This window comes from Panthera onca, chromosome C2 (genome assembly GCF_046562875.1).
Source record: "Panthera onca isolate mPanOnc1 chromosome C2, mPanOnc1 haplotype 2, whole genome shotgun sequence".
Taxonomy (NCBI): domain Eukaryota; kingdom Metazoa; phylum Chordata; class Mammalia; order Carnivora; family Felidae; genus Panthera; species Panthera onca.
Window position 1 is genome coordinate 132119747 of NC_138347.1, and position 27917 is coordinate 132147663.

General features: G+C 40.3%; 1 protein-coding gene across 1 annotated transcript in view; it reads right to left on the reverse strand.

The window, feature by feature from the left end:
• The window catches only part of COL6A6 (collagen type VI alpha 6 chain), a 164366-nt gene that overhangs the window by 70744 nt on the left and 65705 nt on the right, over positions 1–27917 (reverse strand). The window contains exons 9-20 of the mRNA XM_078432352.2: positions 27216–27559; positions 27054–27132; positions 22934–23088; positions 20808–20900; positions 19355–19408; positions 17554–17625; positions 17441–17467; positions 16846–16890; positions 16705–16758; positions 15595–15657; positions 9642–9707; positions 8369–8422 (exon numbers count right to left, since the gene is read on the reverse strand). Coding sequence (XP_078288478.2) covers positions 8369–8422; positions 9642–9707; positions 15595–15657; positions 16705–16758; positions 16846–16890; positions 17441–17467; positions 17554–17625; positions 19355–19408; positions 20808–20900; positions 22934–23088; positions 27054–27132; positions 27216–27559 — 1106 coding nt within the window. The remainder of the gene's footprint in view (positions 1–8368; positions 8423–9641; positions 9708–15594; positions 15658–16704; positions 16759–16845; positions 16891–17440; positions 17468–17553; positions 17626–19354; positions 19409–20807; positions 20901–22933; positions 23089–27053; positions 27133–27215; positions 27560–27917) is intronic.

Below are 27917 nucleotides of genomic sequence, written 5' to 3' on the forward strand. Positions count from 1 at the left end.
GGGTGTGGCAGGCACAACTTGAACCTACATTCAGTCAAAATAAAGAGCATCCTCCTTATCAGGGAAATACAAATCAAAACCACACTCAGATACCACCTCACGCCAGTCAGAGTGGCCAAAATGAAGAAATCAGGAGACTATAGATGCTGGAGAGGATGTGGAGAAACAGGAACCCTCTTGCACTGTTGGTGGGAATGCAAATTGGTGCAGCCGCTCTGGAAAGCAGTGTGGAGGTTCCTCAGAAAATTAAAAATAGACCTACCCTATGACCCAGCAATAGCACTGCTAGGAATTTATCCAAGGGATACAGGAGTACTGATGCATAGGGGCACCTGTACCCCAATGTTTATAGCGGCACTCTCAACAATAGCCAAATTATGGAAAGAGCCTAAATGTCCATCAACTGATGAATGGATAAAGAAATTGTGGTTTATATACACAATGGAATACTACGTGGCAATGAGAAAAAATGAAATATGGCCTTTTGTAGCAACATGGATGGAACTGGAGAGTGTGATGCTAAGTGAAATAAGCCATACAGAGAAAGACAGATACCATATGGTTTCACTCTTATGTGGATCCTGAGAAACATAACAGAAACCCATGGGGGAGGGGAAGGAAAAAAAAAAAAAAAAAAAAAAAAAAAAAGAGGTTAGAGTGGGAGAGAGCCAAAGCATTAGAGACTGTTAAAAACTGAGAACAAACTGAGGGTTGATGGGGGGTGGGAGGGAGGGCAGGGTGGGAGGGAGGGCAGGGTGGGTGATGGGTATTGATGAGGGCACTTTTTGGGATGAGCACTGGGTGTTGTATGGAAACCAATTTGACAGTAAATTTCATATATTAAAAAATAAAAAAAATAAAAATAAATTAAAAAAAAAAAAAATAAAGAGCATCCTATATGATTTAAGGGATATGAAACAAGACTTTACATCCAAAAATTTTTCTCTGGTCCATGGTCACAGTGTTTGAAATAACATCAATAAACATTTGGTGTCTGTGTCTTTAAGGTTCAACTTTGAAAGAGCTTGATTAAAATTAGTCATCTCAACATTGAGCTCCTGCTCCTTAGAGGCACTGGGGTGAGTAGTAGTAAGCAAAAATGACTTCTGGTCCTAGGCAGGAGTTTAGAAGCCTAACAGAGGATAAAGATTTTAATCTACCATTCATGCACATCATGGAAACATCTCTAGAAGTAATCATCTAGCACTTTCATTAGTGGCTATTTGGGATTTAAATTTTATTTAAAAAATTTTTAACATTTTATTTTTGAGAGACAGAGAGAGATAGAATGCGAGTAGGCGAGGGGCAGAGAGAGAGGGAGACATGGAATCCAAAGCAGGCTCCAGGCTCTGAGCTGTCAGCACAGAGCCCTACGTGGGGCTCGAACCGACCAACTGCGAGATTATGACCTGGGGTGAAGTTGGACACCTAACTGACTGGGCCACCCAGGCACCCCTGGGATTTAGACTTTAAATGGAAGTCATGGGTTTGAGATGCGTTGGGTAGGTGTGAGAGACTGAAAAAAAAAAAGGGGGGGGCACCTGGGTGGCTCAGATGGGTGAGCATCCGACTTCAGCTCAGGTCATGATCTCACGGTTCGTCAGTTTGAGCCCCACGTCGGGCTCTGTGCTGATAGCTCAGAGCCTGGATCCTGCTTCCAGTTCTGTGTATCCCTCCCTCCCTCCCTCTTTCTCTGCCCCTCTCCCACTCGTACTCTCTGTCTCTCTCAAAAATAAACAAACACAAATAATCCAGTGAAGAAATGGGCAGAAAACATGAATAGACACTTCTCTAAAGAAGACATCCGGATGGCCAACAGGCACATGAAAAATGCTCAACGTCACTCCTCATCAGGGAAATACAAATCAAAATCACACTCAGATACCACCTCACACCAGTCAGAGTGGCTAAAATGAACAAATCAGGAGACTGTAGATGCTGGAGAGGATGTGGAGAAACGGGAACCCTCTTGCACTGTTGGTGGGAATGCAAACTGGTACAGCCACTCTGGAAAACAGTGTGGAGGTTCCTCAAAGAATTACAAATAGATCTACCCTATGACCCAGCAATAGCACTGCCAGGAATTTACCCAAGGGATACAGGAGTACTGATGCATAGGGGCACTTGTACCCCAATGTTTACAGCAGCACTCTCAACAATAGCCAAATTATGGAAAGAGCCTAAATGTCCATCACCTGATGAATGGATAAAGAAGTTGTGGTTTATATACACAATGGAGTACTACAGGGCAATGAGAAAGAACGAAATATGGCCCTTTGTAGCAACATGGATGGAACTGGAGAGTGTGATGCTAAGTGAAATAAGTCATACAGAGAAAGACACCATATGTTTTCACTCTTATGTGGATCCTGAGAAACTTAACAGAAGACCATGGGGGAGGGGAAGGAAAAAAAAAAGTTAGAGAGGGAGAGAGTCAAACGATAAGAGACTCTTGAAAACTGAGAATAAACTGAGGGTTGATGGGGGATGGGAGGGAGGGGAGGATGGGTGATGACCACTGGGTGTTACATGGAAACCAATTGGACAATAAATTTTATATTAAAAAATTTTTTTAAAAAAAGAAAACAAGGAAATAGGGGAGATAATTCCACAATTTTGCTTTAAAATTTTTAATGTTTTAAATGGGGAAGATTAAATCCCAAAATGTCTTAATGTTGGCCCATGGGCTTGCCGTTATGTAGTAACACATCCAGACAGCCGAACTTACCTGTGAAAGGAAAAGTGAATGAACACAGCAAGAAAGAAAATATCCCCAAAGACATCCTGGGAGTAAGAAGACCCAGAACAGGATACTCAGTCTTGTTGGTCCCACCTAGCCTGGCTTTGGTAGTTTAGCCGAGCCCACTTTCTCCGATAGATATGGACTGATTTGAGACACATTCCCCGGGGAAAAAAATCAGGGCATTTTTAATGGCGAAATATCACATTAATACTGAACATTAGTGGCAAACACTCATTCACAATGATGAATGACTGCCTGGGGGCACTTCAAGCTGCCTCTACAGAAGTGCCAAGAGAGATGAAAAGGGCAAAGCGTAACAGCCCTCTAGATGGAATAGGACTGAAGGCCATGTTTTAGTCTGAGGCTACAGTTGCTTCTTATTATCCATGGCACAAGAATCTGTTCTAATTCTCAGTAGATCTGGGCTCAGAAAGAGCCAGTCTCCCATTCCTGCCTCCCTGCCCCCAGCACTGTGGCTTTCTGGCCCTGATCCTACTCCGGACCCCTACCCCAATCCAATCCGTTACAGACTGCTGGCAGAGCACCAGTTACAGCTTATCACCCCTGCAGGTCTGTCCCCCTCTACAACGGTGGTTTCAAACCGCAACATGGGGATTTAGCAAACCCCCTTCTCTGGGAACATTTGGCAATGTCTGGAGACGGTCTTCACTGTCACAAGTTAGGGGTCCTACGGGCACCTAGTGGCCAGGGATAATACTAAACATCCTACAATGCACAAAATAGCTGCCACAACAAAGAATCGTCTGGTCCAATGTCAACAGTAGGTTGAGACACCATCTATAGAATCCATAACATGATTCTAGGTTCCTTGAGGGCAAGGATTATGTCTTATTTGATTTTGTTGCTCTAGTGGTTAGTGGAGTTGTTGGTACGTTGTAGGTGTTCAGTAAATGTTTGTCACATGAATCAAGGCCAGATTTGGTCAAGTGCTGTTATTTCCCAGCATGCCACACTCTACCCCTGACCATCCTCCAATCACTTCTCAGTTCAGCAGAATCCTGTTGCACCGAGAAGTCCTCAATGCTTGCTATCTACCTACATTTTAGAATTCTTCAGTCAGTGGTATAGATTTTTCTTCCTTCTGAAAGGATGATAATGACTTTACTGTTACAAAAATGATACATACAGATATGTAAATATTCAAATGCGGAAAAAAAGAATAAAAATTTAAGTCATCCCAAATCCTCCATCTAGATATGACTATTATTAACATTTGGTAATCATGATTGCTTACATCTTAAAAAAAATTTTTTTTTAATGTTTATTCGTTTTTGAGAGACAGAGTCAGATCGTGAGCAGGAGAGGGGCAGAAAGAGAGGGAGACACAGAATCCGAAGCCGGCTCCAGGCTCCGAGCTGTCAACACAGAGCCTGACATGGGGCTCAAACCATGAACCACGAGATCATGACCTGAGCTGAAGTTGGACACTTAACTGATTGAGCCAGTTGCCCCTCCTTACATCTTTTTATGCATTTACAGAGTTCTAAATAGTAGTACTTTTGATTAAAGAGGGATCATGGTATTTATGCTATTCTAGAATTAAAATCTTACATTTAATTTTACTTGAATTTAATAGAAAAACAAAATAAATGGGGGCTATGCTACTTGTAGTTTTAAAGGCTTTATCATGTTAATTACTTGTATGATCACAGGCCAACTTGGGTGGGCATAAAAATCTTGGACCCTTGGATTTCCTTCAGAACTCTGTAGCTATTCTATGGGACACCTGGGTGGCTCAGTTGGTTAAGCGTCCAACTTCAGCTCAGGTCATGATCTCACAGTCTGAGTTCGAACCCTGCGTTGGGCTCTGTGCTGACAGCTCAGAGCCTGGAGCCTGCTTCAGATTCTGTGTCTGTCTCTCTCTCTCTCTTTTCCCCTCCCCCACTCACACTCTGTCTCTCAAAAATGAATAAGTGTTGGAAAAAAAAAAAAAAAAAAGAACTCTATAGCTATTCTACTGCTCTCCCTCTTGGCCCCAAATGTTGTGAAGAAGGCTGAAGACAAACTGAGTTTTCTATTTTTCCTGCTTGGAAATTCTCCTGATTCTTTCTTTACATAAGCAGTTTGGCAATTTCACTAAGATGTAGCTCAGTGTTCCTGTTTTTGTATCCATTTTTTTTTTTCTGAGTCAGAGTATGCCTTTCAAATACCTCCATATTTGAGCCATTTTACAAAAAAATTCTTTTTATTATACTTCTGAATATTTTTTACATTCATCTGTTTAACTTAGTAATACAAATTATATTACTCCTCACTGTTGGCTCTCCGCTGTCTACCTCTATCACAGCTTCTGTGGCTTCCTGATTACCATATGCCCAACTGTATTCAATCTTATTTATTCTAATTTGTTTGTTGCCTATAACCTATCTTAGACTTTCATTGCTCCCCAAACACTAGCAGCTTACTTTCTTCACTTTCCATCATCCTGTCAGTTCTTTAGGCTTTTTTAGAGTAATCATATTGCCTTAGTTTTTTTCAGACTTTAGAGAACTATTTGCCAGAGGTGTTCTACCTTTCCCTTAAATAGTTCCTCTTCTAATGAGGTTTGTTTGTCCTTTGCTCATGTAATTTTCCTCTTCTTACTATGCGTAGGTCTTAATTTATAATCATTTCATAATGAAGATCATTAATATTTTTGATTATTAATCACTTTTGATAAGGGCCACCTATTTACTGAACACCTGTATGTGGTGTAGCTGAACCTGGGTCAGTAGCTTTGATATAGGGATGTCGAATCAAACCCTTTCTCATCATGAAGTATTTCTTCTACCTCATGGCTACCCTTTTCCTTCAAATGTGGGCATTTAAGAGATTCATGGAGCTCACATAAAACCCCTCAAATCATACCTTCTCTGTATTGTTATAGTCACCATTTCTTCAGTCTTTATAGCCTCCATGGCCCAGACTGCTGGTTATAGATGAAATATGCTTATGTTACTATTATAAGCTGAGAACACACTGAGGGTTGATGGGGGGTGGGAGGGAGGGGAAACTGGGTGATGGGTACTGAGGAGGGCACCCGTTGGGATGAGCACTGGGTGTTGTATGGAAACCAATTTTACAATAAATTTCATATTAAAAAAATAAAAATGAAATATGCTTCAGTTTCCCATGATTTCTGCCTCCTCTGCTACACTGCTTCTATGTATATTCCTTAATCTTCTCAAAACCTGGAAGCTACTTTCAGAGAAACCTGATCCCTGCTTCAGCTTATCAGCTTTGCAAAGCCTCCCCTCATTAGGATCTAGACTTAAAAAGAATTGGCCAATATTTGCCATCACGTGTGGCTTGAAGTTGTGGTCATTCTTTGTTAATCTCTTTTTAAGTTGTGCTGTTTTTGGTAAGTTGCACAAAACGGAATAGTAAAAAAAACCCACCTTGACTTTGCTATCTTTAGTTGGAAGTCCTAATTTTACTCCTGAATGACATTGCTGAATCTATAACCCAAGACGGGGCCATATTTCTCAGGAGCTATGCAGTTTAAATAATATATGGTGATTCTATGTTAGCCTCTAGTGAGACTATACTGTCTATAAAACAATAAAAGTTCATTTCCCATGCCAGGAAATCTTGGATGATATTCTTTAAGTTCAAAATATTTTTCCAGGGTATATAAGCTGGCTACACCCTTTTAGAAAGGGAAATGAATAGCAAATGTATTTCTTTATCTGTAGGTGCATTAACACAGCAGTAAAGTACTTTCCCAGCAACCAAATTCTGCACATTTTAAATGTAACTTCTATTTTCACTTCCATTTGCTCTGCCTGGCGAAGAACAGGAGTGTGTTTCAAGCTACAAAAATATTTTCTTGATGAAGTACAATAGCTAGTTCTATGAACTTCTGCTCAAAAACTGCAATGCATAATAAATGCAATGTATCAAACCAGTTCTTATTTGTGTTCGATAAATAGCACAAATAATTGAGAACGAAGGTGGAAGGAATTGGAGAAAGCTAGGTAACTAAGAATGGAAAGGAAATGCTGCAAAAGAAAAAAGACAAGTCTAATTTAGAACCCAGTCCAGGCATTTAAGTGTATTTTATTGAAGTTATCTCTTCTTATTGGATAAAAATTTTCATTTATAATTTCTGTGCTCTTTCAAGAAGTCAGGCACAGAATCTTTTTTTAAAAAGTACTCACTGAAAAAAATACAACCAAACAAAATAAGTAAAAAAGACCCCAAAATGTTAAATCGGCAATTTCATTCTTAGTATTTAGATAGTATGCAAGTTCCTCAAAAAATTAAACTTAGAGCTACCTTATGATCCAGCAATTCCACTTCTGGGTATATATCCAAAGGAAATGCAAACACTAACTAAAAAGGATATCTGCATCCCTGAGTTCACCACATTACTTACAATAGCCAAGACATGGAGGCAACCTAAGTGGTCCATTGATGGATACAGAAAATGTGGTATATATACAAAATGGAATCTTTTATTCAACCAAAAAAAAAAAAAAAAAGGAGAGTTGCCATTTGTGACAATATGGATGGACCCTGTAAGGCATTATACTAGATGAAATAAGTTAGAAAAAGACAAATACCATACGGTCCTGGTAATATGTGGAGTCTTAAAAAAGCAAAAACAGAAAAAAAACAAAACAAAAAAAACAAAAAAACTCCAAAAACTTAACTCTTAGACACAGTGAACAGATTGGCAGTTGCCAGAATTAAGGGGTGGTGGGTGGATGAAATGGGTAAAGTGGGTCAAAAGGTATAAACTTCCGTTTATAAATAAGTCATAAGGATATAATGTACAACATGGGGGACTGCAGTTAATAATACTGCATTGTATATTTGAAAGCCGCCAAGAGAGTAGATCGATCTTAAAAGTTTTCAGCACAAGGAAAAACTGGTAACACCATATGGTGATAAATGTTAACCAGACTTAAGGTAGTGATTATTTCACAACCACATATACATATCAAATCATGTTATACACCTGACTAATAGGTTATATATTGGCTATATCTCAGTTAATACTACATATGTGTGTGTGTGTGTGTGTATATATACACACACACACACACACATATACACATATATATGCATATACATACACACACAGGTTTTAAAATTGAGCACAAATAAAAACCAGTTTAGCATACTGTATTTATTATGCATTGTATTTTTCTGAGAAGGTCATAGAGCTATTTTACTCCACCAAAGAAATATTTTTGTGTCTTGGAACACACATCTTTACAAGGCACAGAGTATGGAAGTAAAGACAGAGGACTTATGCCAGGACTCACTTTCCTAACGAGCCATAAAATTCAGCAGAGGAATAGAGTTTTGGACTTAAAATGACATCACTGGCACCCTCAGCTAGCAGAGTGAGTAGGCCAAACTTTCACCACCCTTCCCCTAGCGGGCTGCTTTCTCGCTCTCTTTGCCTCAGCCTTTTCTCCTGATTGGTAATTTTCCCCGCAGCCAGCACCTTCCTGCCTCAGCTTCGGGGGCTTTCCACAAGCGCTTTGCCAGCTCTGTTCTCAGAGGTTTCCCAAGTTTCCCCACGGTCATGTGCCCCACTACCCACAATCAGCCATTTTTATCACAGTATAGGCTACCGGAGCAGTGGGTCTCCTTGGCTAGAACGGCTCTTACTGTCTTTCTTCTGGAGCCTGGTGTTCCAGGGGGGCCTGGCCAGCCTCTTCTACCCTGTCAAATGAATAGACAGATGGGTTACAATAATTACACAGCCCTGACACACTTCTTCTTCAACATCAGCTTGTGCTCCAGGGAGGGTGGATGGGTACACACCAACTAGAGAGTTATCCTCCCTTTGGAGTGCTCCCACTGGTTATAAACCATACGTCTATGTGGGTAATGAGGAACTACAGGACAAAATGCTAATGCATGGCTTCGTCTGTTCATCACCACTGTATAACTTGTGTTTGGGGTATAAGTTATCGAGTATTTAAATCAAACGATCCTCACTCTGTTGCCACAGAGTGGCTAACTGAAGCATGCCATGTGTCAAGTTGGTTTGGATTTCTATCTTTGGACTTCGTATTCTGTTTTGTCAACCTTTGTAGATTAACATCTTTAGGTGAAAAAAACCTCACAATACTCCTAAGTCTTCCCAAAAGAGAAAATGAAGGAGAAATTATGAGTTTATAAGGAGATGTGTGAGACTTAACCTTTATCACTTAGTAAAAACGGCAAATAGCACACGCTGGTTTATGATGTGGCAGGTTACATCATCAGTAGGCTGTTGATCCTAGTTTGTAGATGAGAAAATTGAGGTTTACACAAAGTGGCCCAAGGCCACAGAGCTGGTAAGGCACAGAGTACTGAAACAGGACCTGGGCCCCTCCCCAAAGTAAAGTTCTTTCCACCCTATCAGACTTCTCCTCCCAAGTGAAGTCACCAAGGAAACTTTCTCATCAAGAAGATCCAGAGAAACACATTTTCCAGATAATTATTTTTAAAAGTCTGAGAAATAAGGCAAGATGATCCAATTATGATCTCTGAGGTTTCATGAGATTAATCCCAAGAGACTTGTCTTGAGAGTATGGGCTGTATAGATCTACTAGATCTTTTCCTTTTTATCAGGAACTATGAGTAATAGGATGTCTTCTTAGGGTATGTGACTTCTGGACCCTGAGAAGGCTAACAACTCATTGATTAGTTCTTCCTATCAGCTAGCCCTACATTTTAAGTTAGAGCTTAGACATTTGCATTCATAAATGAAGACCTCAAGGGTAGGGCTTGGTGAAGCCCATCACCCCAAATTCAGAAGAACAAGAGTGCGTTTCTGGAGTCCTTGAGTAGCAGATAAGGAGGAGGAAAACATATTTCTGCTCCTAAAAATATTCTTTCTGTATCAAGTAGGTCACATCCTAACAAGGTTATTCTCAAATGCCCACATAATTACTTGTCTTCCACGTTCTCCTTTCAAGCCCTTGGGTCCTTCTATTGTGCTGTCAAATCCAGGAACTCCCTAAAAGCCAGAAAACAGAACAATTTTGAATATTTCTCCTTAAAAAGGTAACTGTCTATAACATATTTACTCACTGCCCACTGCCCGCCCCCACCAAAAATTGACAAGAGAAGTCCAATCCATTTGAAAGCATCAACAGGAAAACATTACAAATGGCTTACACGTGATTTCTTTTCCTCCTGTGCTCTGCATTGTCAGTAGAGAGTGGGGACCTAAGGTGAATGTGTGTGTGGGGAAGCAAGCGCTCACCATAGAAGGCATAGCCAAGGGAAGCAAGGGTTACATGACTTTGTTTCTGACAATTCTCATCCTGGGTCTGGACATACCCCTTCTTGCTACTACCCTCCTCTCTCTTAACTTTTGTTCTTTTTTCCTGGGGTTTATGTTAAGTCTATACTTGAGGGTCGGTAGATTTTTACTCTCCCTACTTATGGGAGAAGGCAGACGTTTGTAATGGGTTCTACCACAAGAAAATAAGTACACCGGGGAACACTGAGGACTGTACCTGCCACCCATTCCCTCTTTGTCCTCTTGGATGCCTGGTAAGCCTTCTAGCCCCATATGGTCATTCCTACTTTTCCAATTTTCAGAAAATTCTGGAATCTCGCATTTTCCCCAGTATTTACACAAACATTCCAGCAGGAACTCATTGAAAACAGGCAGATGTTGTGGGCTATTATCCTTACCAGGCCAAACTGAAAGTTTTTCGTGGGTAGTTAGGACCACCAATAGAGCAGTATCGCCATGGTGCTAGGATAATCAATTGAGGGAGTCAATTCAGTCAGTAAACTGAGAGGGGACAAGAATTATCCAGTCCTGCTGAGTGCCAGCTGTTGGGCTGTTTGGCTGATAGCAGCCCAGATTACCTTCATCAATCAATAAGTAATTTGAGATCACCAACAGGGAGGTGTCATTGTTCCAGATGCTTAGAAAGATTTTTAAACAAATAGTCTATACGCTCACAGAGTTTATAGGCTAAGAGAGCAAAGAAGATGAGTTTAGAATTTACTTTATAACTAGGATTACCAGAATTTATGTGAAAAATTACTTCTCTTCCCCACATACCAAAGCCAAAGATTGTATTCTACATTTTCTGTTCTATTTTTAAGTCTAAATATTTGTCTGTTAAATTCTCCAAGAGGAGTATAACTTAATTACAATATTAGAGAATTGTATTTTGGTGAAAATAGGAAAAGAACGGTAATGTAAAATCCCAAATTTTATTCCATTGGATGTAACACAACTTATTGTGATCCAACTCCGAACTATTTAATTGAAGAGATGACATTTTAAAAGTCATACTCTAGCACATTCTATAGAATAGAGCATCCTAGCTTGCATGTGGACCCATTGTTCGGTCAGTCTGGCTAGATGATCTATCCATTGTTGTAAATGCAGTATTAAAGTCTGCAATTACCACAGTCTTACCAATAAGGTTGCTTATGTTTGTGACTGTTTTATATATTTGGGGGCTTCTGAATTCAGTGCATAGACATTTATAATTGTTAGCTCTTCCTGATGGATAGACCCTGTAATTATTATATAATGCCCTTCTTCATCTCTTGTTACAGCCTTTAATTTAAAGTCTAGTTTGTCTGATCTAAGTATGGCTACTCCAGCTTTCTTTTGACTTCCAGTAGCATGATAGTTCTCCATCCCCTCACTTTCAATCTGAAGGTGTCCTCAGGTCTAAAAGGAGTCTCTTGTAGACACAAATAGATGGGTCTTGTGTTTTTATCCATTCTGATACCCTGTGTCTTTTGGTTGGAACATTTAGTCCATTTACATTCAGTGTTATTATAGAAAGATATGGGTTTAGAGTGTGATATCTATAGGTTTCATGCTTGTAGTGGTGTTTCTGGTACTTTGTGGTCCTTGCAACATTTCACTCACAGAGTCCCCCTTAGGATCTCTGATAGGGCTGGTTTAGTGGTGATGAATTCCTTCAGTTTTTGTTTGGGAAAACCTTCATCTCTCCTTCTATTCTGGATGACAGGTTTTCTGGGTAAAGGATTCTTGGCTGCATATTTTCCCTGTTCATCACATCGAAGATTTTCTGCCATTCCTTTCTCGCCTGCCAAGTTTCAGTAGATAGGTCTGCTACTACCCTTATGTGTCTACCTTTGTATGTTAAGGCCCGTTTATCCCTAGCTGCTTTCTGAACTCTCTCTTTATCCCTGTATTTTGCCAGTTTCATTATGATATGTCGTGCAGAAGATCGATTCAAGTTACGTCTGAAGGGAGTTCTCTGTGCCTCTTGGATTTCAATGCCTGTTTCCCTCCCCAGATCAGGGAAGTTCTCAGCTATGATTTGTTCAAGTACAACTTGAGCCCCTCTCTCTCTCTTCTTCTTCTTCTGGAATTCCTATGATACGGATATTGTTCCATTTGATTGCGTCACTTAGTTCTCTATTTCTCCCCTCATACTCCTGGATTTTTTTTCTCTTTTTCTCAGCTTCCTCTTTTTCCAAAATTTTATCTTCTAATTCACCCAATCTCCCCTCTGCCTCTTCAACCCACACTGTGGCTGCCTCCATTTTATTTTGCACCTCATTTATAGCATTTTTTAATTCATCATGACTAGTTTTTAGTCCCTTGATCTCTGTAGCAATAGATTCTCTGCTGCCCTCTATGCTTTTTTCAAGCCCAGCAATTAATTTTATGACTATTATTCTAAATTCTTGTTCTGTTATATTGCTTAAATCGTTTTTGATCAATTCATTAGCTGTCACTACTTCCTGGAATTTCTTTTGAGGAAAAATCTTCCCTTTCATCATTTTGGCTAGTTTTCTGTCCCTTGTGCGTTTTAAAAGGTTGTTGTGTGCTCTGAACCTCTTAGCAGCCATTGAAACCTCTGTTTACTCATCTGACTTCCCTGTGTGAACACCTCCTCGTCCTCCAGGATTTTCAATGCCATCCTTCTCAAAGAACTCAAGAACTTATACACGCAGGAATTTAATTCTGAAATTAGTATTTGGGTATTTTCTAAATCTCAAGCTTTCAGCCCCAGCTTATGTGCTTCCCATCACTGGGTCTGCTCCTACCTCCACGCCTCCCTCCCTTTCGTTTTCATTTTCACTTCCCAGCAATGTGGGGAGAGGAGACAGCTGAAGATGCCAGTGGGCAGGTGCACCGCTGTGCCTTCTTCCACACCTCAACCTGGGCTCCACCGGCTCGCTCCCACTAAAAGAGTACAGCGCCCCAACCACCATACAGACCTACAAACCCCGTGAGGAGGGAGTGGGCGGAGCAGGCGTGGACCTACGTGTCACCCGCCTGGCAGCCACACCAACGTCCAAACGTCAGCTCCCCTGTTTGATCAGTCTGAAGATGAATTGTCCAGTCTGTCAATTTCTTCCTATGCAACTGGACCAAAGAGCGTCATCTAACACAAACTGATAAAATGTGGACTTCTAACAATGATATGCTTTAGAATGACGAACCTCACTAAACTGTAGCTCAAATGATCTAGTTGAGTTTTCTCCCCAACATCACATGAGATTACATGAGATTTTCAAAAATGGGAAATTCCCAACAAACTAGCTTTCATTTGATCAGCAGCTGACTGAATAGGCACAGATCGTAAGGAATCTGGGCCATTTGTATGTATTCTATGAATAATCTGATCATATGTGGATTCTACATATCCAATCTTGCTCTCCAAATTTTCCTGAAATAGTAACCCACAAAAACCACATGTGAAAAAGCTCAGAGTGTTGTCTTCGATTCGAGATTCCCAAGTGGCTAGGAAGAATTACCATGCATTAAAAAACTATCTAAAATTAGTATAGTGGCAAACAGCCTATCACAAAAGTTCCAGAGGGTTGAATTTTCAGCCATCTCTAAGTCACTGAACATTAAAAACAAAAAACAAACAAAAAAACCTTTTACATTATTCAGTTTCTTTTGAAAGTCTTATGTAATCAAACAGACAATTTAACAGGGGGGATTCTGACCAAAGTGAATGGCAATTTTATAGCAATATCCCAAGTAAATTTTTGGGCATCATATATAGATGACTGAAAGGTCTTTGCATTTGAACTAGTATTTCTTATTTTTTTAATTTATGGATAGTTTTTGTTTTTGATTACATACTCTGAAGCTGTTTCAAAACTCTCAGGTTATCAGGCTATTATCAGAAGACGTCACTTAATCAACAATGTTGTCTTCATGTGCAAATTCCTCTGCTGTTTAAATAGTTATCTTCAATGTATACCATCTATATTTCTCAATATATTGTACTGAATTCTTTCTCTGATCGATCCATTGTCTTTAATAACTCCTCCCCCAGTATACAAAGTCCTGTGAGATTCCCAATTGCCCACATCCTTACCAGCACTTGGTGTTGTCAGTTTTTAAAAAGTTTAGCCATTCTGATGCGTGTGTAGTATACCCTCTATGGTACATTGCTGGTGGGAGTGTAAATTAGTATGAAGTTTTTTGAAAACTGGCTTAAAAGGCTGAAGCTTATTATAGGCACATACGTTATCATTAGGCATTCTACTCCTGAAGTACAGACCCAGTGGAAATGAATATAAAAGTCAATCAAAAGGCAAGTACAAGAACATTCATAAGAGTGCTATTTATAATAGGAAAAACTGGGAACAACTCAATTATCTATCGACAGTAGAATGGATAAATAAACTATGGTATATTCCCACACTGGATTACTATTCAGCAATGACACTGAATGAACTATTGTTCCCGGCAACAGCATGGATAAATCTCACAAGCATAAACTTGAGCAAAAGAATACAGAAACAAGGAATGTATCCTATATAATTCCATTTACTTAAAGTTCAGCGACAGGTAAAACTATGTTTTAGGACACTGATTACCTTTGGGAGGGGCTGGTAATGAATGAAGTAGACATGCGGGGAGAGGGCTTTGGGGTTGCTCTACTGTTGTCCAATGTTCTATTTCTTTAGCTGCGTGCTGAGTGCACAGCACAGATGCATTTATGTTCATCAAGCTGCGCATTTATAATCTGTATACTTTTCTGATGTTATAGCTCAAAACTAAGTTCTAGAGATCCAATGCCCCACATAGTGATGATGGACAACAATACTGTATCACATGCTTCAAAGTTGCTAAAAGACTAGATCTTAAATGTTCTCATCACAAAGGAAGAAATGATAATTATTTGACATGATACAGGAATGAGCCAACCCCATGGTGGTAATCATATTGCAATATATAAATGTATCAAATCAATACCTTATGATACCTTAAATTTACAGTGTTCCATGTCAATTATATCTCAATAAAAAGGCTTAATAAACATTTAAAAACAAACCTAAATCCTAATTCATTAAGGCTTTGGAGACTTATTTATGTGTGGGTGGGGTGATGAAAATCCTATAGTACTGACATTCCCTTGGAGTTGGCATATCACCCACATTGGTGTGGGTTGTGCCTATTCAGCCAGGTTGTATCCGGGAGAGCAGGTACCTTTGGGTCATAGGTTTTGCTGAATACAGTCTTAGCTGGCTTGGAGTCAAGAAAATTAAGCTCATACTCTCAATTGAGAGAGACTGCTGAAGAACGGAAGAGGAGAGATGGCTTTGTTCCATTCTGACCCTATTTTGAGGTATTCAGAAGAAAATAATGGAGGGTATTGAAGTTCCCTGATGGCTCTGAAGCACAACAATTCTGAATACGTAGTCTCAAAAAAAAATACATGCACAAATGATGGGCAGGGTCTTCTCACTGTCCATGTTCATCCCACAGATAGCACAAGGAACTGCTTTTAAAGTTCTACAACAGTTGTACCTATGATGATTTAAACTCAAGACTGTTGTATCTTAAAGTGGGTCTCTCTCCTTATCAGAAGCTGATGGGAACTAAGCTCTGTTTAGCTCACAGCCCACACAACCCCGACACTTACAGGGTCTCCTCGCTGGCCCTTTGCGCCTCGGTCACCAGAAACCCCTCGCTGTCCTGGGCTTCCCTAAAGATAATACAAATCAGAAGAAGGATAAGACGAGACTTTTTAATAACACTAGTAAGAACAAAGAGCTTCCCCTCTCCCTGATTTGAATAACTAAATACCTTTCTCCTAAAGCTTTTTCTAAACCGGACAGAGGGACAACCCAAAATAGTTTCAGGCATCATATAAATAATTTAAGAGTGACCTCAATTATTTACCACAGTAATGAAGTCTGTGTCCCAGACACATTTGTTGTCTTGTTTAGTTTTTACAGCTACTTTATAAACTAGGTATTGTTTATATCTTTCTTGTAATGAAACAGCTGAGATTCAGAGAGATTATCCATTTTCCCCAAGGTGGTTCTATCAACTAGAAACTGGGGTTCCGACTCAACTGTTCACACCCTGAAGACCGATAAAAAAGATGATGGAAGTATGGCAGCTGTTGGTGTCTGTTCTAGATGGGAATGAGTGGCACACATTTTCAATGTGCTACTCCGCACCACAGATTCTTGTCAACACCCTGTTACCATTCTTGGTGTGGTAGCTGTTTTTCATCATGGTCCCAATTCATCACTCCTCTCTGTATCTATGCTCTTTGCCATGGAACTCTGCAATGCTTTCCAACTGTGGTGGGGCAAGAGTCCCCACCCCCGAGTTTGGCCATGACTTCATCTGAGTTCCAAGTCTAGGCCTCAAGAGAACTTGTGTGTTTCTCCTTGTTCCCTTGTGCACCTGCCATGGCCACAGAAAAGTTACGGCCAACAGAGCCAGGCAGCGCTCTCTGGCCCCAGGAGGAGGATCAGAGACATGAGGAACAAAGCCCCCAGCCAGCCCATAGACACACAAACCAAGGGCAGCCATGCTCAGCCTAGACCAGTGATCTAGGCTGTGAACCTCAGACACATAGGAAATAATTTACTGTTGCATGCAACTCAGGTTTTGTGATTGTCACGAAGCAATTCTGTGGCACTAGCTGCCTGATACACTTTGGGTAGCGGTTCTACTCTGTTAGTCACACCTTTAATTGCCAGGACAGTTTGCTGTTGTCTCTTTATTGAATCCCTACCTGGGATCCTTCATCACCCTTTTCTCCTTTTTCTCCGGGAAGGCCACTTTCACCCTAAAACAGAAGGATAAACTCAGATTTCTGTCTTCTGAATGAGAAATAGCTCAGAAGGGTCTTTATGGGACACAGAGAAAGCTCTACCTGTTCTCCATTTAATCCACCAATTCCACTTTCTCCGACTTCTCCCTGAAAACACAGATGTGATCAGAAGAGTATGTTACATTTATGTGGAAACAAATCTGAAAGTCTAGTTTTGTCTTTCATATACAGCCTGGTCCTGAGCAATAACTAAGATTACCGAGTAATGGAAACTGTGAACAGGGGCACCTGGGTGGCTCAGTAGGTTGAGCATCCAACTCTTGATAACGGCTCAGGTCATAATCTCACATTCGTTGGCTCGAGCCCCAGGGTGGGGCTCCACACCGGGCGTGGGGTCTGCATGGAATTCCCTCTCTCCCTTTCTCTCTGCCCCTCCCCCACTTGCATGTGAGCTGGCTCGCTCTCTCAAAATCAATAAATAAACTTAAAAAGAAATTTAAAAAAAGAAACAAGCTGTGAACAAATAATACGCATTGCCTGCAATAAAAGACGGGAATAGACCGAATCAAATGGCTGGCAATAAAAAAGGAAGATCAAAGGAAATTTCATTTGTATAATCTACTGGTCAGTAGTCTCGAAAATAAAAATATTTTTAGATACCAGGTGGGCAGATAAATGGATATGTTTGGTACCATACCTCCTGTCCATTTAGTCCCCTGTTTCCCTGAAAATAGAAAGGGCAGTAGTGGTTAGTGTAGGAGAATGGAATTCATGTTAGGAAGACTTCACAATGTCTCATGCAACCCTTACCTTCGGACCTTTGGCGCCATAGCATCCCTTAGTACCTTGCTCCCCGACTGGTCCACTGGCTCCTCTTTCTCCCTGAGAAAGACCACATACCTAGATAAGCTTTTTCTATTGTAATCTGGATTCTGTCTTAGAAATTTTTACAAGTTTTGTGTTGGAAAAAAATGTGTAACTGCTCATGGTTTACAGTCCAGAATTCATGCTTATTAAAGCTGAGCATGTAAGAAAATCAGAACTACTCTGACGACAGCCCTTTGCTTTGGATCCCACCTGGATACTGCCCTGGGTAGGGTGGTATCTAAATAAAACAGACATACAAACAACTGGCAGCTAAAATGTATTCTCAAGAGTTCAGGAGATATTCCAGGAACAGATAATGAAGAATCAGTGAGGTATCAGAGAAAGATGCGCTGGGTATGACCTAAGCAAGATCTAAGCATGATTTCTAGTCCAAAATCTATCTTTTTCTTTCTTTCACCAAATATGATTCCTGCAATGCTTGTCTTGGTAATCCCACTCGTCTGTGAGGTCTTGTGAGTGGAAATGAGAGGTCGTCCCCTGCTTCTCTCTCCCCAGGTCACCAAATTCCATACATTCAACATGCTTAACATATCCACTCATACTGCCCCCCAACTAAGATTAGGACTCCTCTGTCTTGCACCTACTACTGCAAGACTGCTACCTGTAACCCCTGCCTTATTAGCATCTATAACATTGTCTGAGTGTGCTTTCTAAAGCCACGCCCCCTCCATTTTTACTCCTGGGCTTAATATAATTCAATGACTGCTCATCAACTAAAAGATACCATCCAAATCTTCTGCAGGATATTCAAGACTCCCAAAAATATGGGTCTTGCTTGCCACCTAACCTCCTCTCACCGTGTCCTGGGTTCCAGTAATGATGGCCATGTGCCATTCTACACAGATTCGATTCTGACTCAGTTACATGTCCTTGAACACATTGTTGTCTCTCTAATAACCTGTTCTTCCCCACATACTTTGCCTGAAGAAGTATCTATTTGTCCTTCAGGTGTCTGCCTAAGCATTACCTCTAGCTTGCGGCCTTCCTCTCCCAAGATTCAACGGTTACCAAGGCTGTTATGGATTTGTTCTGCCATGCTTTGTCACAACGCACCTCATTACACCTTTAGTATAGTCCTTGTGTATAACAACTGGAAACACAATGGTCTCATTTGCCTTTCCACTAGTCTGAAGTTACCGGAGATAGGAATCATTTTTTCTTTTCTTTATTTATTTCTAGGGTCTAGCACTGTGCCTGAAGCATGGTAGAATTCCTTCGTATATATTTGTTAAATGAATAAATGAATGGATAAGTTCATTTATGAGTGAGGTCTTTGATAAATAATGTGACAAATGGTAAGATGCTCAACAGATCATTGTTAAATGAATGCATGGATGGAAGGAAGGAAGAAAGGGATGGTTAGATGGATGGATGCAAAAAAGAGTAGAGGTCCTTGATAAACAATGTGGGGAGTTGGTTTACCTGTGCAAAATGGATCAGGAAGAGGGAAATGGCAGTGATTTGAGTCCCCTGGTGAAGAAAAGAACTTTCGCACTGAGTTCATTGTGCAGCATTGGTGAACAGTCAAAGAGGAGACAGTAGGTTAATAAACCATTATTGACCATCAGAAGCAAAGCCCGATGAGGATTAGGAAAGACCTCAGATTTTGTACATGAATTCTTAGACTCTGATTTTTCTTTTTTTCCTTCTGAGTTAACACAAACGATTTCCTATTGTAGATATGTTCTCAGGAATAAATACAGGTGAGAAAACCTTGACTTACAGCAATGCCTTCCTCTCCCAGGTAGCCCTCACTGCCTTTAAAACCTGGGGATCCCTGGAAATAAGGAAAGGAAGAATGCATTAGCACTCCACAGACCAAAAACCAGAGGTAATCAAGCAAAAATCTTTAACTTTAGTTTCACTTTACAGAGAGCTGTAGGGGTTTGGGAAAACTAAAAAGTTCTTCCTCCACAACTTAGGCTGTATTTACACACATAAAAATAAATATAGTTTTGGGGTGCCTGGGTGGCTCAGCCAGTTAAGTGACAAACTCTTGATTTTGGCTCAGGTCATGATCTCATGGTTTGTGAGCAGAGAACCTGCTTGGGATCCTCTCTCCCCCTCTCTCTGTCCCTTCCCAGCTTGTACGTGCTCTCTCAAATTTAAAAATGTTTTAAGAATGTAATTTTGAAACAAGCATCCAGATAACTCAAGTGTATGTGCACGTGTGGATCATAATATTGTCCATAACTCTCTCTGGGGTTATATATAGTGCTGGAATTTTTTTCTCAGACGAACATTCAAGTGCACAGAGCTATATTTGCCCTTGACAGACTAGAATTATCCTCTTTTCATTAAAAAAATCTTTCAGGGTTTATGCTACACATAGAAAAATAGGCCACACACATTTCTTTTCATTCTTTCTGAGCCCTGCTTTAAAAAAATCTACCATTCTCCTTACATGAAGTTGAAGCATTCGGGAAATAGTCTGAACACTTTATACACAGACACAAACATGTTGATTTGGGAGTTATAGTGCCATCCATAAATCGTTCACAAATCAAACACACATGTAAAGAAGCAGTACTGAAATTATTAAACACATCCATATTATGTTTGTACATGTTTTCACATTTCCTAAATCCCCAATCATGTTTTTTTTTTTTAGAAGAGTACATACATATTTTTTGGTTAGGAAATACACGAATCTATTGTTGGTTACGGTTTTATAATCGGCATGTTTGTGCATACATCTGTGACATTTCTGGTCTGGTTAAAGCTGACTGAAACATCACCACATCTTTTGCTAGGCTAGGGTGATCTGACCTCATTTGGTTTTCAGCAGACTATCCCAAATACTCCCTACTTCACTTCTATCACTCTGTAGTCATTAAAAATGGAAATTGAAATAACGCTTATTTTCAGGAGGTTTTCATTATCCAACACAGAGATCACAGTTGATTTCTCTGTGTCGTTGTCATTGCTGCTGAACACTGGATAAGCAAGGATCTTGGCAGCCATTGCTCCCAACACTTGTATAGAAGGTTCTTTAGAAGACTCCAAGGGAAAGCCATGACTATCTAATTTGACATAGAAGATGAGGAATATCCTAAGTGGTTACCTCACAGGCTCTATCTTGAAGTTAAAAACCATCCTTTATTTCTACCTAAACCCATGTCTTTCAGACATACGACATTCAAATACAGTGCACCATAAATCTTAATTAAAATCACCTTTTTGCCCGGTGGTCCAGGATCTCCCATTGTGCCATCCCCTCCAATGCACTTGCAGAATAAACAGCAGCATGTCCTCTCAGCAACATTGACCTTGGCGGAGGGTGGGAAGTACATTACATGTGATGGCACTGCTTCCCAATCACACATACAAGCTTAGTCGCGTCATTCAGACTTTTACCACCGTTTCAGAAGCCCGTTTGCCATTAAAGTGACCGTGCTCCACAGAGTGCCTGCGACATTCTTTAGCTGCTATCCTTCCTTCTGCGGTCTGCATTCTCCACCACATGAGGACTTCAGAATCAAATCAAATCCTTTCGTGCTCTCGAAATGCTTAGTTTAGCCACGGCCAACTCCTTGCATACTCATTTCCTATTTCCACCCCATCCCAGCATTGACCATGATGTTGTTGATTACCTTATATAATTTTGCCCCCAATATTTTGTTCGATATAATGAATGCTGTTTGCTCCTTTTCCCCTTTTGTGAAATCTTTGTATGCTTGAGGATTTAGATAGTGTCCGATGTCATATGGCTTGCAATGGAGTCCAGTGGTAAACACTTCCAGAAAAGTTTGTAACAGGATTTCTAACACACCAATTACACACTCAACATTTCCAAAACACTTGCTGAGGGTGGGGGCATGGGGAGAAGATTCCTCTTTACACCCAGGCGGAAAAACCATATTATAGATTGAAAAATGTCAGTGAATTTTATCCCGAACACTGTTGTCCTTTGAAAAACTGACAGATTCCACTGGATTTTTATAATTAACCCATAAGATTTAATTTTTAGGAAAATTCAGTTCTCAATAAACACCATGCTTGGCCTTAGTAGGGTAGAATCAATCTTTGTGTTGAGAAGTTTCCCATCAAAATTCTAGTGTGATGAACAATGAAAATGTTTTGTTATAACCATTTAGCAATTGTGCTTCTGTATTATTATATAATGTTCCTTTTCAGCCATTAGAAAAAATTTCTCCACAGGGGCCTGCGTGGCTCATCTGATTAAGTGCAGGCTCTTGATTTTGGCTCAGGTCATTATCTCATGGTCGCGGGACCAAGCCCCGTGTCGGGGTGCACACTGTCAGTACAGAGCACCAGCTGGGGAGGGGGCAGAGGGAGACAGAGAAAGAATCCCAAGCAGGCTCCACACTTAATTGTGGAACCCAAGGTGGGGCCAATCCCATGACCCTGGGATCATGACTTGAGTTGAAATCAGGAGTCAGATGCTCAACCAACCTGAGCCACCCAGGTGCCCCTCTATATTCCTGAAGTGATTATTTTTACATAATTTCTGCACTGAACAAATTGTGTTTAAACATCTATTTGTATGCAAATTCTATAGGTGAGAAACAGCAGGAGCTAGCATGTTATTGGAAAGGGTCTTGATGTGACTATAGATTTTATAAATCATCAGTGAATCACAAATTATTAGGCCGTCATTAAGGGGAAAGCAGTGCCATGTAACTCAGTAACCCTTCCTTCTATTGAGTTCATGTACATTTCTGAAAGGGGCATGACTGGAATGCATCTCCCATCGGCACTAGGTTCTAAAAAGAGCTCACAAGGCAAACATCTCAGTGAAGACACTGAAAAAGCTTTTGATCACACACACAGGACAACATAGGAGGTCTATCATCCCATCACTCGTTCTTCCTCCAACATCGAAGCAGGTTGCTCTTTCTTTGGTTGAACTCCAAGTGCAATTGACTCTCCTTTACAGGCCACATTGCAGGGAAAATACACATCTCAAACACTAGAATTATACTCACTGTGGTAAGCTGGAACACTTAGGATCCACAAGGGCTGTGAACACTGGCTGGCTGAGGGAGCAGCGGATTCATCCTCTCACCCCAGATTCCCTCTGGCACTTATGTTCAGTGACTATAATTCGGGCAGGACTGTAGGTGCTATTCAGTTTCTTCCTTCTTTTTTGCCTACCACATTAATTAAACTTGCTTTGACAGATCTCTATCATTTTTTTTTTTTCAAAACACCCTCTTATTTAGGTTGTTCACTACTTCAGAAAAGCTTTTTTCATTCCCAAGTGAAATTCATAAGCATAAATATTAAATCTATATACAAGACAAAGTTTAAACTCACCAGCCTTTTCTAAGTAACATACCAGTTGCTTTGACAGTCGGCTCCCAAGGTCCCTCATTCCAATAGTGAGCTGGGTCCTATACTCAAACCCTTTCCCGAATTCAATGTAGAGAAGATCAGCCAGGTCACTTGAGTCGCTGGCTCCATCCAGAGCAACAGTTATGAGGGCATTCAGGCCTATCCAACACAGTTTACTCCAGGTGAGGTGGGTTTGGTTATTTTAATCTGTTTGCATACTTACCTAAATTGTTATTTTAGGAAAACAGTTGCAAGAGGAACACTCATTTTGTTGTCAACTTCCCCCAACCACACAATGTAAAACTGACAAGTGACAAGATTATCATCAGAGAACACCAGGAATTACATTTTCTTAAAACTAGTTAAACTGGAGACAGGGGATATTACAGTAGAACTTCCAGTTCCCTCATGATTTGAAGTGAGATATAGTGATGTAAAAAGGGCCCAGAGAGTATACTAACATATACAGGAATTCATCTATCAAAAAAGCAAGTGTTCTAAATTTTTGCCATTCAAAGGGGGATCCTCTGACAGCAGGACTTACATCACCTGGGAACTTATCAGAAATACAGAATTTCAAGCCCCATCCCAGACCTATAGAATCCGAATCTGTATTTTAATAAAACCACCACATGATTTGTATGCACATTGAAGTTTGAGAAGCACAGCTATAAAGCCCTCATAAGGAATCAATAATCCAGTTGGAATTATAATAAGTAAGAGACTGTTCGACAGTAAGAGACCTCTTGTCAGGCAATTAGAAACAAATGACATAATCATCCAGAGCTGTAGCTCATAAGCTTTGGAATTTTATAGACCAGAATATTTCAAAGAAAATGTTCAGGGACTGACAGAGGGTTGACTTACTTAGCACAGTATTAATTAATACAAACATGAAATGATAAATATTGATTGATATAACCTTGAAATGATAATGGTAATAACACTGGCCATCGTTATGGTGGAGGTAACCATAGTAACTACTGTGCTCTCATTTATTAATAGTTACTATGTGGCTGGGAGTTGGTTAAGTGCTTTTCATGCATTATCTTATTTGTAAGATACAAATACAACTGTATGGGTATGTAGGATTATAGCTGTATTTTACAGACAAGTGAACTGAAGCTTGGAGAAGTTAAATGACTGGCTCAAGTGGTATTTTTAGGTTTCTACCTGGAAAGCCTGATTCCAAAGCCTACAATCAAAGGATATCTTAGTAACAAAAACATACTAACAACATCTTCAGAGTAAAGAGCAATCCTAAATGGAATAAACTTAGCTTTATGAAAACCTGACTCCATTGGACTAAGTTTTCTCATTTCATTATGGATGGGTGAAGAATTCTTTAGATAGGACGTGGAAACCAATGAACTAGGAAAAGGAAGTGTTCACAGACCTGAAAGTTCAGAACGCCTTCTAAGTGTAATATGATTCTGAATTATTCTGAGCGAGAAGAAGAGAAGAATGAAGAGAACAAAGTTTCAGGGACATACTGGGGAGGTTCAAGTTATAGGAGAGGAAAGCAGAGTGGCTGGCTGAAATGGAAGGAAGAAAGAAACACCAAAGAATAGGGTGACGAACGTGTCCTGATTTGCCTGGACTTCCCTGGTTGTAGCGTTGACATCTCTGGCTTGTCTCAAAGCAACAAGGCATTAGCCACTCTTCCAGGAATGAGAATGACAAGGAGAAAAGGGATGGTGAAGCCGGCTGGGAAACAGAAGAATGCTGAGTTCATCAACAGAGTTTAATGATCAAGAGAAGGCATGCTAATGGATCTATTTATGAGGGGGGAATTTTTCTTATAAGTTTCAGGAAATATAAAAATTTAAGAGTCATGAGAACCATGGGATTGTTGTTTTGCAGGAAATATGCAATAACTATTATTTGTAACTGTTTTTCTCAGGATGGAGGACTCCGATTCTGCTCCTTTCAGACTCATCTAATAAGAAGTCAGATGATCTTGGGGCACCTGGGTGGCTCAGTCGGTTAAGCGTCCAACTTCAGCTCAGGTCCTGATCTCATGGTTCATGAGTTCAAACCCCGTATCGGGCTCTGTGCTGACAGCTCAGAGCCTGGAGCCTGCTTCGGACTCTGTGTGTGTCTCTCTCTCTCTGCCCCTCCCTAACTCACGCTCTGTCTCTGGCTCTCAAAAATGAACAAACGTCAAAAAAAATTTTGTAGAAAGAAGTCAGGTGATCTTAAATACAATTTATAAAAATAATTTCAGGAAGAAAAGATGATAAAACCTGAAAGAATAAAAGAATCCCTGGGAAGACTCTAGAGCACTAGATTTAAAAAATTAAATTCAAACTCCAGTCCATATGGACTAGTTATAAAGCCACAGCCACCACTGAGGATCCTTTTCTCTTGGTCTCTTCTTGTATCACGATAATTGCACAGTTTAGAGAGATAGATAGATTGATAGATAGATAGACAGATAGATACCTGGCCTCAAATTAGGGAGGCCTTCCTAGGTTAATAGATCATGGGGCCAAACATCAACTGAAATCATGTATGTTTAAATATAGGAAGCCAGAACTAGAGGTACTCCCTACCCATATTGAGAGCCATTTAACACTTTTAAAAAAGCATTATGGCCACCATCCCTTTATCAGTGCCATTCAAAGATTCTGAATTTGGGGGGTATTAAAAATCCAGCTTCTGGAGTTGAAGCTCATTTATTAGTTTTTTTTTGGGAGTTGGGAGAAAGAAGGTTGGTCTTAGAAATCTGGATTTTCCAAGGAAAACTTCATGGAGAAAACTCTTGATGTATCTCTTCCCCATAAAAGAAACGCTGGAAAAAAAACAAAACAAACAAACAAAAAAAACCCCCCAAAATCCCTAGCCACCCACACTAAGCACTCTAGAGACTTATGCTCAGTCTTCACTAATATCTCCACCTCAGATCATAAAAAAAGTCCCAGACTTGAAAGAATAAAAAGAAATCAGCTTTAGCAAATAAAGGGCAAAATAAAAATTACTTTCCAGCTGTAAATTCAGTTAACTTTGTAATTTGTTTAAGATTGAGGAGAGAGAACCAAACAAAAAAGACAAAGTCCACCCAGCTTCTAGCAGCTAACTGGGGAGCAGCCTAAGCAGCTGTCTTAGGCCAGGTTCCCCAGAAGAAGAGCCTGAGATATGGATTTGGATGCATACAATTTATTGAGGAAGCACTCTTAGAAGAACAGGGTGAAAGCAAGACAGGGCAGAGGAAGGAGCGGAGCTCGAAAGTGTTTCAGCTGAAGACTAGCTTCACCCTGATCCCATGGAGAACTCTAGAACATAAATTACACCACAGAACTGGTGTCATTTTGAGGTAAAGGATCAACTCTTTTCACTCTACCTGCAGCCTAGAGGTGGGGTAGGGAGTAACCTTCCAGTGGCTTCCACTGGCCAACAGCAATTCTTCAAAGGAGAGCCTGTGAGTTTCTAGCAGCCAATAATCCCAGCAGCTTGAAGATGGAGGAATCTGCTTGGAAAGGGGGTCTGGGTGGGGCACCAATAGCATCCACTTACAGGCAAGTATTTCTATTCTTAGTCAAACCAAAACATGTGGATGCATTTTTCTTCCACTGATCCATACTTTAGTAAAACTGACAATAAGTCAGTCTGGGCACAGGTTCCCAAAATGAAAAGCCCAGCGCCAGTGCCTGAAAAACTCATAAGCACCATGGTTGGTCCCTCTGTGGTCTGAAGGAAGGAACTAATTAGGAAGCTCCAAAACACGAGTAGACTTGTCCAACAACGCACGCAATTCTGAAAACTTTAACAGTGTCAGAAGAAAATAATCCAACTCTCCCATTCCTTGGTCAAGAAGAAATACACTGTTCACTTCTGCAGACACCAAGGGAGACAGGAACACTCTCCAGGAAAGCTCAGGAAGAAGAAACACAGCGATACAAGAGAAAGGGTATGACTTTGTATTCAGTGCTGTTTCACACGCATAGAGTATGAAGGAAAAAGTAGACGCCAAAATGTTTTGAGAGCTCATTTGTTCTCCCAAATGCGTATTGGTTGGCAAATTTAGGGTTATTTGAGTGCTTGAGAATGTAAGAGCCAGAATTAAGTTCTGAGGTTATTAAATCATTAAACACTCCTTTCCCACCTCTCCCTATGCTCAGTACCTTCTTTTCTCAGTTCATCAGATTTTTGTTCCAGCTTTTCAATGTCATCATCCAATCCATCTGAAAATAAGAGAACCACCTAGGAAAGTATTCAAAGAGAAAAATGAGTAAAAAGGATGTCATTGAAATCACAGATTGACAAATAAAATAAAATCAGGTTACCTTTCCTCGAGCAGCTGATTTATTCTGAAATGCATCCCACAGAGAATTCAAGAGGTTTGTGTTGAGAAGAGATGGTCCTTTAACTGTTATATCCTTCAAGCTGTTCAGTATGTTTTCACTATAGATCTCAAACTTGGGGGAATATTTTTCCATGGCATTGGTCACTTGAAAAGCCACACTAACCTGAGTCTCTGTGCCCACCTCACAGCTTACCCCATTGAGGGAGCTGATGGCACGTAAGAGGTCTTGAAGGTAGGTTTGTATCCAAGGCTGACCTTCGAGCAAAGTCTGCCCATTCTCATGAGTTGAGATGTCAAATCCGACCACAACATCCACAAAACAATCTAGGGTTCAAGGGAAAAGTATATCTTATTAGATCCACAAATACCTTTGTTTGGCTTGGATGCCGTGTCTGAATCAAGGTACTTGAAATTCTTATCTCTATTCCAGTTATAAAGTTGGAAAACAAGGAAGAGCATGAGTGAATACAGGAAGAAGCTTAGAATCACTCTTGGACAACCTGTACAAGGATAGAATACTTTTTTTTAACTGGTATAAAATCTAAAGGATTTTGTAACAAAGTTCTGAAAGACTTCATTTGTGGCCACTGAAAAAGCCATGCAAAACTCATCTAAATATCTAAAATTATAGTGGAAATGGTAATAGTCTACAATAGGAAATCCATATCATACTACTTACTAA